Source organism: Halteromyces radiatus (assembly GCF_025201355.1).
Source record: "Halteromyces radiatus strain CBS 162.75 chromosome Unknown BX664scaffold_4, whole genome shotgun sequence".
Classification (NCBI taxonomy): domain Eukaryota; kingdom Fungi; phylum Mucoromycota; class Mucoromycetes; order Mucorales; family Cunninghamellaceae; genus Halteromyces; species Halteromyces radiatus.
Window position 1 is genome coordinate 935742 of NW_026251690.1, and position 14477 is coordinate 950218.

The 14477-nt window shown below is 35.6% G+C and overlaps 6 protein-coding genes across 6 annotated transcripts; 1 reads left to right on the top strand and 5 right to left on the bottom strand.

Annotated features, from left to right (window-relative positions):
- Window positions 1–78: 78 nt before the first annotated feature.
- On the top strand, window positions 79–2377 carry BX664DRAFT_365300 (kinase-like domain-containing protein; the record flags this gene model as incomplete). The annotated part of the gene is made up of 6 exons (XM_051548460.1): window positions 79–408; window positions 493–644; window positions 724–799; window positions 867–927; window positions 1025–1495; window positions 2355–2377. 6 exons carry the CDS (start codon window positions 79–81, stop codon window positions 2375–2377), a joined length of 1113 nt encoding a protein of 370 aa, XP_051399866.1.
- Window positions 2378–3961: 1584 nt separating this feature from the next.
- Window positions 3962–5182, bottom strand: BX664DRAFT_125822 (uncharacterized protein). The gene has a single exon (XM_051539782.1). The coding sequence runs from the start codon at window positions 4904–4906 to the stop codon at window positions 4154–4156; it is 753 nt and encodes a 250-aa protein (XP_051399867.1). The 5' UTR covers window positions 4907–5182; the 3' UTR covers window positions 3962–4153.
- A 20-nt stretch (window positions 5183–5202) lies between these two features.
- BX664DRAFT_331990 (uncharacterized protein) lies at window positions 5203–5545 on the bottom strand. The gene has a single exon (XM_051545238.1). The coding sequence runs from the start codon at window positions 5492–5494 to the stop codon at window positions 5267–5269; it is 228 nt and encodes a 75-aa protein (XP_051399868.1). The 5' UTR covers window positions 5495–5545; the 3' UTR covers window positions 5203–5266.
- A 499-nt stretch (window positions 5546–6044) lies between these two features.
- Window positions 6045–7475, bottom strand: BX664DRAFT_349448 (uncharacterized protein; the record flags this gene model as incomplete). The annotated part of the gene is made up of 1 exon (XM_051547601.1): window positions 6045–7475. One exon carries the CDS (start codon window positions 7473–7475, stop codon window positions 6045–6047), a length of 1431 nt encoding a protein of 476 aa, XP_051399869.1.
- A 1429-nt stretch (window positions 7476–8904) lies between these two features.
- BX664DRAFT_314272 (uncharacterized protein) lies at window positions 8905–9663 on the bottom strand (the record flags this gene model as incomplete). The annotated part of the gene is made up of 1 exon (XM_051542656.1): window positions 8905–9663. One exon carries the CDS (start codon window positions 9661–9663, stop codon window positions 8905–8907), a length of 759 nt encoding a protein of 252 aa, XP_051399870.1.
- Window positions 9664–11440: 1777 nt separating this feature from the next.
- BX664DRAFT_331992 (uncharacterized protein) lies at window positions 11441–14388 on the bottom strand. Its single transcript, XM_051545239.1, has 6 exons — window positions 13505–14388; window positions 13358–13420; window positions 13199–13296; window positions 12201–13106; window positions 11922–12028; window positions 11441–11844 (listed from the first exon to the last, which is right to left on the bottom strand). Exons 1-6 carry the CDS (start codon window positions 14159–14161, stop codon window positions 11756–11758), a joined length of 1920 nt encoding a protein of 639 aa, XP_051399871.1. The 5' UTR covers window positions 14162–14388; the 3' UTR covers window positions 11441–11755.
- Between the last annotated feature and the right edge of the window lie 89 nt (window positions 14389–14477).

Here is a 14477-nt window from a genome sequence, read left to right on the forward strand (position 1 = left end):
GTTGCATTCCAAGGAGGACAAGCTATGAATCTACAACAAGCAACAGCGTTGTGCCTAACAGACTATGAAAAGAAGGAAATGCAACAATATGAATCGATATATTTTATGGGACAACCAGACAGCCGCAAACGCAGACAACAACAGCAACAACCGAAAAATTCATCTTCTGGATTTTATAATGATGGTTACGATGATGAACGTGGAGATTATCACATTGTACTACGAGATCATTTGGCCTATCGATATGAAGTCTTGAATGTATTGGGCAAGGGATCTTTTGGTCAGGTATTGAAATGTTTTGATCACAAATCTGGTCAAACAGTGGCGGTCAAGTTAATTCGGAACAAGAAACGGTTTCATACACAAGCTATGGTGGAAATTCATATTTTGAAACGATTAGTACAATGGGTAAAGGAAAATATATTAAAAAGAAAAAGGAGGGAAATTATCGTAATAACCAAAAAAAAAAATCATAATTTTTATTGAATATAGGATCCTGATGATACACATCATAATGTACGAATGAAAGATCATTTCTTATTTCGGCAACATTTATGCATCGTATTTGAATGTCTTAGTATCAACCTTTATGATTTTATCAAAAGTAATCATTTCCAAGGCTTTAGTATGGGCTTGATCAAAAGGTAAAATGAAAACTTGGAAGAAATCGTTTGACATTTGAATGACTCTCATATTTTATTTTATTTTTCGTTGATGGATTAGATTTACGGTACAAATTTTGCAATCTCTTTCCTTGTTACACCAACATAAATTAATTCATTGTGACTTGAAGCCAGAGGTATAACAATAAAAGAAAAAGTACGTTTTTTTTTTTATTCACTCTTATTTTTTTTTTCCTTTGATAGAATATCTTATTGAAATCACCTAGTAAAAGTGCTATCAAAGTGATTGATTTTGGAAGTTCCTGTTTGGAAAATGAAAAAGGCAAGTGAAAAAAAAGTGAGAGATAAGACAAAGAAAAAGAAAAAAAAGACTTATTTTCTTTTTATTTAAATATATTTAGTATATACGTATATTCAAAGTCGATTTTACCGGTCTCCTGAAGTAATTCTTGGTATGAATTATGGAATGGCCATTGACATGTGGAGTGTAGGATGTATTTTGGCGGAATTATATACTGGGTATCCTTTATTTCCAGGGGAAAATGAACAAGAACAATTGGCTTGTATTATGGAAGTATTGGATGTGCCTCATGGATCACTTGTGGAAAAATGCACTCGACGTAAACTATTTTTTGATGCATTGGGACAACCTAGGATTGTTGCGAATTCAAAAGGGAAGAAACGTCTACCTCGAACAAAAACTTTGGAACAAGCATTGGAAAGGAAATATCAACATGAAGGCAATAGTAAGAATGGATCGTCAACCACAACTACTTTTGTACTCTTTGTGGACTTTTTGAAACAATGTTTACAATGGGATCCTGCTCATCGTATCACGCCTGATCAAGCTCTTGCTCATCCTTGGATCAGTGGTTCTACTACCAACAATACCAAAATCAACAACAACAACAACAACAACAAAAATAAAAATGGATGATCGCCTTCCCTAGTTAGTTATTTTTTTTTATTTAAATTAATCTTGTATATCTGTCTCCATTATCAACATCTATCAATAAAAGTATCTTATGAAACTGTGAAATTGATACAAAAGAAATAGACGAAATATATGATGAATCTTGAATATGTATGTCTTTTATTATTTTTAAAAGAAAGTGTAAGAAGTATGATTTAAACAAAAAGCCTCTTTTTTTATGTATATTTACTTTTGATCGCCACCGTCCCATCCTATGAATGAGGATCGACTAATCAGAGCCAGAAGAATTGTTTGTTTCATCCGTCCGTGTGATATCCTTTCCATCCTTACTAGCAGATTCATCACCACCAGCAGTACCATCAGAATCATCTTCATTAGAAGTGGCCTTCTGTCCGCCTTTCTCCTTCTTGGTCCCAGCATCATCTGAGTTATCAGTATTCTTTTGATTGGTAGTATCATCATCCTGATTCTCGGTATTATTGTCGTCAGCCACTTTATCTCGTTTGGTATAGAAATCATCCAATTGTTCATCTGTCATTCCAGCTGGAGGTCTACCAGGATGATCAGGCGTGTTTTCATTTGAATTATCATCATCTTCTTCTTCTTCTGCTCCACGTTTGGTCAACAAATCGTCGATACGTTCGGCAGACAAATTATTTCGATAAGAAGAAGAAGAAGAGATATGACCAGGCTTCAAAAGATCATCACCATCGTCATCATTGCTTTCATCTCGTTTGACGAAATCGGCATCGCGTGCACGTTCAATCTCTGCATCGCCGAGGTTATCGGCTGACAAGGTTATACCGAAAGGTTTGAATAATTCCACATCACCAGGTCGAACATCCATAAATTTGAAAATCCCACGTGTGGTTAATGATCCATCTTCATGTAAGAGTCCACCCTCCTGTCCATATACTTTTTCTCCAGCTACTTGGACCGTATCGGCATTCAATTGGGTACTGATCTTGGAGGCATCCACACCTTCTGGTGTCACATTGATCCCATCATTAAGAATAGGTGCCGCTTGCACTTGCATCAATAGACTGATGGCTACAGTGATATAAACGAACTTCATTTTTTTTATTATTGTTAAAAAAAAAAAAAAAGAATAAGTAGAACAAAAGAAAATATTGGTAAAGAAAAAAAAAAAAAAGAAGATTGAATAAATAAGTGAAAGGTCTTCTTTATATAAGATGGAAAGGGAACCAATCATTATTGTAATTGTAGTAGATAGATCCAGTACCGACTCCTTTTCTTTCAAAGAATGCCACTTAAAAAAAAAATCATTGTTTTTTTTTTCGACTTGTTTTCATGACTACATATTTTACTTTGATTAAAGCTCCTTATTAACGCCTCAAAGAAGAATAAAAAAAATGGAAGTTAATCAGCTTGAAAACCTTTTTTTTTAAAGGCATCATCTGTCTCCTCTCTTCTTATTTTCATCTTTCAAATAACGGAATTTAATAAGAATGAATCAATCAATGGTTGATGATTTTAATATGCGTTCCTTTTTTTTCGAAATAGAAATCAGAAGATGTCTATACTTACTCTTCCTTTTTTTTTTTGTTCTCGAATAAAACTGAAAAAAAAAGATAATGGATACCTATGCAAAAGCATAACACTAGCATCGTATTATTATGATAGAATCATCATCACCCTTTTCCCGTTTTGCATTAGTGTTGATATAACGCTTGCATCTTCCGAAGTTGTCTTGATAGTAGGGGAGAGAGAACGCGCTCAAACACTCCTAGAATGACTAGTTTCTATCTCCTATTCTTTTTTTTTCCCTCAACGCATCTATCCCCTTGCTTTTCATCCATTTTATTTTTCTTTGAACTGATTGGAGGAGGAGGAGAAAAGGAAAGGGAAACTTGATTTCTCCTCATTCTTACTCAATCATCCGTTACACATTTATCGTATGGACTCTATGCTCTTGTTTAGTTTATGCAAGAGATACCCTTTTTTTCTCCCTTACAATACTATATATGTATCCCATTCTCATACACATCTTACGCCTGATATCATAGCTTCATCACATTACTTGAAAATACGATATGACCAAATGATGGCACTTTTGTATACTACAGAGATGTAACGAGTGACACTTTTGACACGAAAGGGAAAAAAGCATCCATTGACAGGTGATGATTATATAAAAAATTGAACTTTGTACATTGGAGGGTCTCCCTCTTCTGGTTAAGTAGAGCAAACGATGATATGTCATACATCTTTTATTCTTCGCGAAGAATACTTGTAAGGGCGTTATCATCACTTTCTTCTTGTATTCATTTGTTTCTCAATCATTGTCAATTTCTTGGTGTCAAACGAAAAAAAAAAAATTATTAATCTGATTACACTATATTGTTGCGACTACCTATCACCAAAAACAATTAGCTTCAAAAAATCCAATGGAGCATAAGGTATTTTTTTATTTGATATAATTAATGTATTGATAAACTATGTAAATAAGGCGAACTTTGAATAAATAATAAAATGATAATCAGAACAATAAAAAGAAGAGTTAGAAGGTGCCAGATACATCAGAATGATTTTCGTGGGGGGGGGGAATAGAGTAGTAGTCCAATTATTTTAGGATTCAAGAGTCACCAAGGAGGTCAGAAACGACATCACCTACGTTGCTAACGAGGTCGCCAACGGTGCCACCTAATCCATCATCTAATCCGTCACCTAGTCCATCACCTAAGTCAAGTCCATCACGCTTCTTTACTACTCCATCAAGGATGCCATCTAAGTCAACGACATCACCTAAGTCAAGTCCATCACGCTTCTTTACTACTCCATCAAGGATGCCATCTAAGTCGACGACATCACCTAAGTCAAGTCCATCACGCTTCTTTACTACTCCATCAAGGATGCCATCTAAGTCAACGACATCACCTAAGTCAAGTCCATCACGCTTCTTTACTACTCCATCAAGGATGCCATCTAAGTCAACGACATCACCTAAGTCAAGTCCATCACGCTTCTTTACTACTCCATCAAGGATGCCATCTAAGTCAACGACATCACCTAAGTCAAGTCCATCACGCTTCTTTACTACTCCATCAAGGATGCCATCTAAGTCGACGACATCACCTAAGTCAAGTCCATCACGCTTGTTTAGCGTTTCGATAACCGGTTGAAGACCTTCTAGGACTAGGTCAAGGAGGTCACCTACCTCAGGACCAAGTGCTGCATCACGCTTCTTCAAACGGATATTTTCTTTATCGGAAGTAAGAGCTTGTTTTTGTTGAGAGAGTAAAACATCATTTTTTTGCGTGACGGGGGCAGCGAATGCAGTGGCAAGACAAGCGGAAGCCACAAGGGCAAGATAACCAAATTTAACCATGATGATATTAGGAAGGTGTGTATATGTATTATGATTAAGTAAAAAATGAATAAAGTAAAACAACAAGAGATAAAATTAAAAGAAACGGTTTCTTTTTATATTCACTGGATGTCATGTAAAGACCATGGGAGTTACCATTATAAGGCGCAAAAAAAAAAATTAGGGGTTGTTGTTTAGGGAAGATGGTGATCATCATGCATCTTTTGAAAAGACGACGATCTTGGATTAGATTTTGTTTTTGTTGACCAAAATGCAAGATCCTTAAAATTAACTCAGCATTTTTTTTTTTTTTTTTTTTTTTTTTTGTGGGAGAGAGGAAGGAGAAGTGTTTCCTCCTCTTTTATCAAAGTTTATGCAAGACTACTGGCGCAATTGAAAAAAAAGGATTCTTTTTGCGACATTGAGTTGTATAAAAGATACATCCAGAAAACAAGGAGGGAGTAATAGAAGATTTATCTGCAAAAGACTGCTATTGCAGAAATCTAACATCATGACGACGATGATCCTTAAATCAAATTTGAATAAAAGGAGACAAAGGAGAGAAAAGAAAAAAACAAAGTTCCAATGCATAAACATCCTTTTACACATGGAGGATAAACTAAGGATAGGAAATTATTATAGTTTTACATGTTTTTTTTCAGCCCATCTGCGATTATTTGGAGGAGGTGAGTCCCTTACAAAAAAAAAAAAAAAAGAAAAAAAAAAAAGAAAAAAAGAAAAAAAAAAAAAACAAACTTGCCGTAACTTCTTGTTTACTCGGGTACATATGCATAGAATCAACAGAAGAAAAGGCTAGGGAGATGTCTTCCTTTTTTATCTCCCTAACGCCTGGGTAAGAAAGTTATTCCCTATGCCTTTACACACACGTATACACGCACACAAAAAGGAAAAAAAAACTCATTGTGAATACTATTATTAAAGTGCTAGCTAATATCTATCAGCATAAGTGAAATGAAAGAAAAAAAAAAAGACAATGTCATAGTGAACGTTATCGCTTGAAGACATGTTCCAAATAATATGTATTAACAAAAATGTAAAAAAAAAAAAAAGTCAATGGCATTATTTATCACAGATAAGACGATTAAGTAATATTTATTAAACACAAGTGAAAGAAAAAGAATAATAGTAATCAGGTGATTTAATTAGAGTCTGTAGCAGGCGAAGCTTTCCCTGTAATGAGTGCCACCAATTGTTTGATTTTCAGAGTGAGAGCTTTCAATGGTTTTTGATCATCAACTTGATCTTCTCTTGCGTAGGCTTGTAATTGATCAACCAAGTCAAGAACTGTTTGCGCTGCCTCTTTGACTTTCTGTGAATCAGGTACCGATGATCTTTTCACTTTGGCGGGAGTCTGTAAATTACGATGATGTTCGGCATCCCCTTCTTTGCCACCATCGCCACCTTCTCCATATCCATTTTTACGATGATGTTGAGCATCCCCTTCTTTACCGCCATCGCCACTTTCTCTATGTCGATCTTTACGATGATGTTGAGCATCTCCTTCTTTACCGCCATCACCTTCAATATGATGTTGTGAATCACCTTCTGCGCCGCCATCACCGCCTTCATGTCCACCTTCACCATGATGCTGGGAATCACCTTCTGTGCCGCCATCACCACCTTCATGTCCACCTTCACCATGACGTTGGGAATCTCCTTCTTTACCACCATCACCTTCAATATGATGTTGGGAATCTCCTTCTGTGCCGCCATCACCACCTTCATGTCCACCTTCACTATGATGTTGTGAATCTCCTTCTGTGCCACCATCACCACCTTCATGTCCACCTTCACTATGATGCTGTGAATCTCCTTCTGTGCCGCCGTCACCGCCTTCATGTCCACCTTCACCGTGATGCTGTGAATCACTTTCTGTGCCACCATCACCGTTTTCTTCAACACTTTTTTTTCCTCGACCGCTAGACTTTAAGTTGTTGATGGGACCCTGATAATATGAATCTGGGTGGTTGATATGGTGACTTGACGAAAATGACCGCTTCTTGTTCGGATTAGGTGCGTACAGCGTACCATCCTCGGCAGATGGCAACACATCATCCATCTCCAATCGATCATCCAATGCAGCAGCCTTGAAAAGTCTATTGAGTGCTTTGATCATATCCTTCACAATATCAATCCATTCTTTGGTATTTGTACTGTCATCATCGTCATTGTTGTTATTGTTAGCGTTGGTTGATAGAATATCCTTGAATAGTGATCTGATCTCCGTTACCATACTATCTACTTGGCCTGAAGGAATCACGCTTCCTGTTGTTATAGTAGTGGTATAGGGCGCGTTACCTTGTGAGCCAGTGTAATCCAATGCATTATTATCATCTTGGTAAGCATCATCACGGTGAGTTGTAGAGCGCGAGTTAATCATGATATAAGTTCGACGAACAAGCTCCTTGGTTAGATAGGATCGTACATTTTTATCTATCAAGGTGGGATGAGAGGATACCCATGTTCGTTTATCAAATTTGAGAGCCTGACTGGAAGATGTGGTCCCGACTACTAGTTGGCAAAGGACGATACAACCCAATAAGAGCCCAATAGAATAATGGATTCTCATTGTTAAGATGATAAATAAAATTGATGACAAAGAAGGAAAAAGGTGACAGTATAGAATAAGAAGAATAAAAAAAGGGAATGATAGGAAACGAATGATAAAATGCACAATTAAAAAAAAAAAAGGAACATACGCGTAGTAAAAGAATATTCCCAGCATTCATCCATTCTTCTCTTTCGAGGCCATCCTTCTACGTGAATCCATCTCGTCATTTTTCTTGCTCCTATTTTTTTTTTTTTTTTTTTTTTTTTTGTACCATCTGCGTCATTTAAGGAGAATAACTAATTGAAATTTTTCTCGGATACTTTGCAACAGAAAAAAAAAGTGAGCCCCTAAAAAAAGAACGTTTCCATGGCTGCCATTCACCTTTTTCTTTTTCTTTTTTTTTTTTTTTTTTGGAGATCTCTCCTCTTTTTTCATACCCCCCGAAGGAGAAGATATCTTCCATATATTCAAAAAAATCCATCATCATGTTTACGTTCAAGCAGAATAAAAAAGGGGGATTTTCTGCACTAGGAGTATTCATTTGCTACAGCTCAAAGAAGCGAACCATAGAACGGATTCACGCCATCTCTCGCAATTGACTACAAACTTGAGAAGGTACACTGTTTTTAATAAAGATATGAACTCAAAAATTAAGGAAGACGTAAACAAGTGCTTTGTTGAATAAGGAAAAAAAGTATAATTAATCATTCCCATTCATCAATCAAGTAAAATAATAAAAATTCATCGCAGATAATGTATTCACTTCTTTATTCCTTGGTACAAAATATTCTATTCCAAGCCTAACTGATCCATCTCCATCACAATCCTATATTGATCCAATGCATTGCTTTAATCAATAAGTATCATACTTATTCCTTAACTTCCATATATATGTATTTCATCCGTCATCCTGCATCCCAGAATATATGTTGAACGTCTTCCATAAAGCTTTTCCCAGTTTCTATCCTTTATTGCGACGATGTTACCAGCGTTGTTTCCTTGTTCAAATATCTATATGAATAATATATAAGTCAATAACATCAGTTAGCAATATGTAGTCTCTCTATTTTTTTAAATTCGTTTACCATTGATACCTTGCATTGCACTTTGTAGCCAAAAAAAAAAAAAAGGTGAAAGCATAGATCCGTTATTCATCTTGAATATTGATATACCAATAGGCTCACTTTTTTTTCCCATTTAGTGTTTTCATTGAATATCAAATTGATTTAAACCAACAGAAAACTGAAAGAGTGAGAATATAGAAGGGAAAAAAAGAAGAAAGAATTAAAGCCTCTCGAAAGGAAAAAGAGAAAAAATAAAGCTGCCTTTTGTTACACAAAGTGGTCTGTCCGACTCAATACACTTTTATTATTATTATTATTATTAGTGCCATTCTTAAATAATAAACTAAATACGAGTCATTAAACTTTGTATGTATATAATGGATTTAAGGTGCTTGAGTATCTTCTACGGCTTGATCCAAACTAGTAAGATCAGGCTCAGTACCGACTACATCATTATTATTGGTATCCGTTGTCGTTGGAACGGAAGTAGCAGGATCAGTGCCGACTACGTCATTATTATTGGTATCCATGGTAGTTGGAACAGAAGAAGAAGAAGAAGAAGAAGAAGAAGAAGAAGTAGTAGGATCCATTGTATTATTTTTATAAGTATGAGGATCAAGGTGTGCAGCCAGTGTGTAAACGCTTTGAGTGAGATCATCTACTAATCGTTGGATTTTAGCATCATCATCCTGTTCAATCGCAGCATCACCAATAACCTGAATGGTGTTTATCAGATCAGGTATCACTTTGTTATCAGACCACTGTGTCAAATTGGATTGCTTTTGTAATTTTTGAAGTAAATCGACAACATGATGGACGGGCTCTCGCACATCATCAATGATATCATCATGTCGTTGTATAGCGTCCAGAAAATCTTTCAGTTTAAGAGCCACTAGACGGATATCCTTTCTTAGTGATGCATCATCTATCACATTCGATACATTATTGCCATCTTGCGTTGATTCTATTATAGGATGGTTCTTCTCTGGCGATGGAAACGGCTTATCATTAGATACATCTGCTTGATCTTTGCTTCCACCAAGGAGTTTGCTAAGATTGAGTGGTAGAGCATGCACTACCATTGTCATCATCACCATCATCACGCAGAAATATATCAATACTGACTTGTTGGAAATAAACATTACTGTATATAGAATATTTTTTTCAAAAAAAAAAAAAGAAAGAAAAGAAAGTAGGGGAGAGTAATTGTTTGATTGGAAGAAGTCTATCAACACCTCATTTTATTCCTCTTTTTTTCATTTTTTTCCTTTGTTCGGTTATCCACCCTGGCTGTCAATTGTTTACTCTCCTTTTACGTTAAAATGGATGCATTTACCTTCTTCCTATTGTTCTCCTATATTACAATGACGTTGGTTTCTAAAAATGGAAATGGGAGGGATCTTCGTTTCTCCTTTCCTTCTCCTTATTTATATCAAACCATCCGTCGTCTTTTTTATTTTATTTTTTTATTTTTTTATTTTTTATTTTTTTTTTGGTTGAATAATATAAGATGATAGTTCACTTATATTATAGTTACTTTATATAGTTAAACTAACTAAATATGACAACAATGGATTGCCATTCAAACAACGTGACCATTTGATCTGCTTTTGTCATTTTTTTATCAGGAACCGAGATTATTATTATTTTTTTTTTTTTTGCCGCCCCATTTACGTTCGTTATCATGTAGCTCTTGGTACATAATGTTCTCGTGGTCTCGTGATAAAATGAAATGAACAGTATCACTGGCATAGGAAAGGGATATTCGACATACGATACTATCCTACCCTCAATGCATGTCGTTCTCAAAAGGAAATAATACATAAATAATAAATAAAATAAGCATTTATTGAAAAAAATGATCATGAGTACTGTAATAATAACAAAACTGTAATAAATAGTAATAATAATAAAACAAGCATTTATTAAAAATGATGATCATGAGTGATAATATAATATTATTAAAAAAAAAAACTAGGACACTAGTAGTATGCTAATGTTCGAAGATGTAGGGATCCCATGAGCGACCTTCGTCTGTCAGAGTTGGGCGTCTAGTGATCTACAAATGCTGCAGGTTCATGTTTCCTAAAGGGTATAAAGAGAAGGACGTGATAGATCCGGATCAATGTGATCTGCAAATCCGCAACCTACAGAGAAAAGAAATACATGTTAAAAAGAATCAATAACGGGTCTCCACTAATCATCTTTTTTTTTTTTTTTTTTTTTTTTTTTTTTTTACCTTGTCGGTTGCCCAATCGATCATATCACTTGTAAGAGTTCTTGTTCCTTGTTCTTCCTGTTCCATTTGACGTTGTTATCAAGGTTGTCTTCATGGTACTATGCAGCCTTCGGAAGATACATTTATTTATAGGAGCATGAATATCATGTGGGCATCACTGATGCTTCTGATTGGCATCATCCAAGTCAATGTACCTTTTTTTTTTCATAAAAATTGGCGGAGAGGAATAGATAATTTGCGTAATTGAATAATATGGTTTGCAGGCGAAAAAAGCGATGATTTGCATTGTATTGATTATACCAAAAAGAGAATATACAAAAACGAATAGAAAGAGAAATATGGTAAGTAAAGTCTTTTTTTTTGATACTTACAACCGTAAGTTTAAACGTCGCAGGTTTTTGCTACCCGGATTAAGCATATAGCTCAGGCATAGAAAGAAATGGAATCATGCTAGACTTATGATTCGCCCCGCCGTAATGGTCCTCAACGTTTTATAGTTAATGGGATAACACGCAGTTTCGAACCACTCTTGATACCCAAGCTTCCAAAACGATCAAATTATTGATTTAGCTATGATCATTAAGAAGAGACTATAATAAAGAATAAGAAAGTTTCTATTGACATCATTAATCATCAATCATCCATTTCCGTAATATAAAAAAAAAAAAAAAAAGAATCACCGCAAATATATTCAAGACCCAATGCAAACAAATCTCTAATCAAACGCAGAAAAGAAGCTTCACATGGAAAAAATCAGTAATTCCAGGTGTCATATTTTCTCACAAAGTAATCATTTCTTTCTTGCTAGTTGTGTAGGTCAAAATATAATGAACGTGTCATCATTTATGTTTATTGGCTTTTTCGCTTAAAATAATACAGTTGCCATCTGTCACGTTCGTGAAGTTAAAGAAAAAGGAGGGAAAAAGAAGTTGAAAAAAAAATGTGGGTCACTTGAACGAAGTTGCTCTCTCTCTCTCACCATTCGATATTTTTATTTATAACTTGGAAGAAGAACGAAGGGAGATTAATAATTGATCCGCAATATGTAAACAGGTAGACATAATGGTTATCATAGGATTGACACCTAAACATGAAAATAAATAATTAAATTCCATTAAATTGAGACGTTTCTTTCTTTTTTTTAAAAAAAAAAAAAGGTACCCGAACCAGTAGGGAAAACAGAGGCATCAGCAACATATAAACCGTTTACTTCCCAAGTTTCACCTGTTGGCTTGACTACGGATACACGTGGAGAAGGTCCCATACGACTATTTTTTTTTAAAAAAAAAAAAAAAAGAAAAAAAAAGAAAGAAAGAAGGAAAGAAAGAAAGAAAGAAAGAAAGAAAGAAAAGAGAGATAAGGAAAAAAGAGGAAACATCATCAATAAAAAGTAATTATTTTCTATTTCTACTTCTATTTCTATTTTTTTTTTTTTTTTACCATGTTCCCATTTGATGAGGATTACTCACAATAGCGGGAGCACCAGCAGGGATGACTTGCTCTTTCAACCAACGGATAAATCGTGGATGATCAGGACTTACTTCTTCGTCCTCAGCAAATATAAAAGGTGGCACAACATGCTGCATTGTTCTAATCTCTCGTGCGCCGGCTGCTACCAAGATGTTAGCACTAGCAACAATTCCGGCCACGGTTGATCGACGATCATGTTTCGACATTTTATAATTGACTTTGACCTGATCATGATGTACCCCATCATAAAAGACTTTTCCATAAGAATCTTTTTCACGTACAACGGTTAATAAAGAAGTACTATAACGCCAACGTAACATGGCACGCTTATGATCAAGACTACCATGCCATGGATTAGCATTAGCCACCATACCAACATGATGTGATACACCTTCGATTTTTGCCCCATAATGATCATTTTCAGGTGTATTGGCCACCACATCCGAATAGGCTGTCATCATCGTACCCTTATGAGTATCTATCACATGCTCAAAATACCCAAATGTGGCAATACAGCTATGAACATGGAGATGTTCACCAATATGTTTGTTTTTCAATCCGCTACGCAAAAGAATGCCTGGTGAATGTAGAGAACTACCCGATACCACCACTTTTTTTGCATGAATTATTCTTTCACTATCATCATCGTGGTGAGCAATGACTACCCCTGTGGCTTTTCCCGTCCTATCATCAATCATCACTCGTCGAACTGTCGTCTTATTCATGATTTTTCCTCCATTTGCAACTACATCTCGTAGCCAAGTATTCATAGATCCATTTTTAATTCCATCACGACATCCTGTAGAACACCAATGACATTCATGTGGATGGCCTCCTGAATTTTGTGGTATAAGTTCTGCATGATATCCCAGCTTTCTGTATTATTCAAAAAAAAAAAAAAAAAAAGATCGGTATAACTCTCTTCAAGACAAAAAAAAAAAAAAAAAATAGATAACATAAATACTTACTCACAACCTTTCATCAACACTTGATTGCTACCATGTAACTTGATGCCTTGAGTTGTCACACCTATTCTTTCACATACACGCGTGTTATTATTCACAAACTATAAAAGTCCGAAAAAATAGAGTTAAGGATTTTCGATCATTTGTATTTTTTTTTTTTACCTCCTTTGAAATAAAATAAGGTAGACCTAATTTAGCCCATTCAGATCGTACATAATGTGGTAACTACCAAAATAAGAGAATCAAAAATCATCATTATCATCATTTCTATTTCTAGGCGTTTAAGATGATAAAAAGAAAATATAATACCTGTAAAGAGGCAGAATAATTAATGGAAGTACCACCACCAATCAAACTACCAGCCATGAAAGCCATGGTGCCATCTTCACTTAAAAAAGAACCTCCACGTTCCATATTCCTTTGGGCAGCCATTCCTTCTTGTAATACGAATTCAGATTCATGATAATAAGGTCCCTTTTCAATCACCAAGACAGAATAACCGGCGAGTGCTACTTGAGCTGCAACTACACCACCACCTGCACCACTTCCTATTACAATCACGTCAAATCCATCATCTGGAAGTTCATTGGGTGATGATACCATAGGTAAACGCGGATGATGACGTACAGGTTGATAATCAGGTAAACTACGCATAGGATCAAAGGTCGGGTAACCTATGGCACGATGGAGCGTAGTGCTTGCCTCAGGACGAGCATAGGTATTTGCCCAAGTCAAACTAGCCAACGAGATATACAACGAGCGAAAGAAATGAAAACGTGATTGTTGCCAATGGATGATGATTTTTTCTCGGTCAGAACGAGCCATGTGTGCAAAAGGTGTTAAACAACGACCTTGGGTAAGAAAGGCCATACCTGTAGAATGAGATAAAAGGGAAAGTAATCGAAGAAACCCTTTTTGTTTGTCCTTGGTCAGTGACCGTTGCAGTAGCTGTAATGTGTTGTCCATCGCATTAAAGGTCGAGTCGAGATCTCGTATAGTTGCACGTGATAACAATTGGATATCTTGTTGTGATATGGTTGGATGATGACTTAGTTCATGTTGGAGTTGATCTGTCTCTGCAGTCGTTAATTAGGCCAGAAATGTATCAAAGATAGCAATTAGTGTGGCTCGTTGTGATGATGTTAGTGTCAGAGGTATCTCGTTGGTCATATTATAGAAGAAAAGAAAAAAAAAAAAGGAAGAAAAGAGAACAAGAAGAAAAAAAAAAAACAAGTTTCCCTAATATGAATGTTTGTATGCGTGTGAAAAAGAAAATCATATG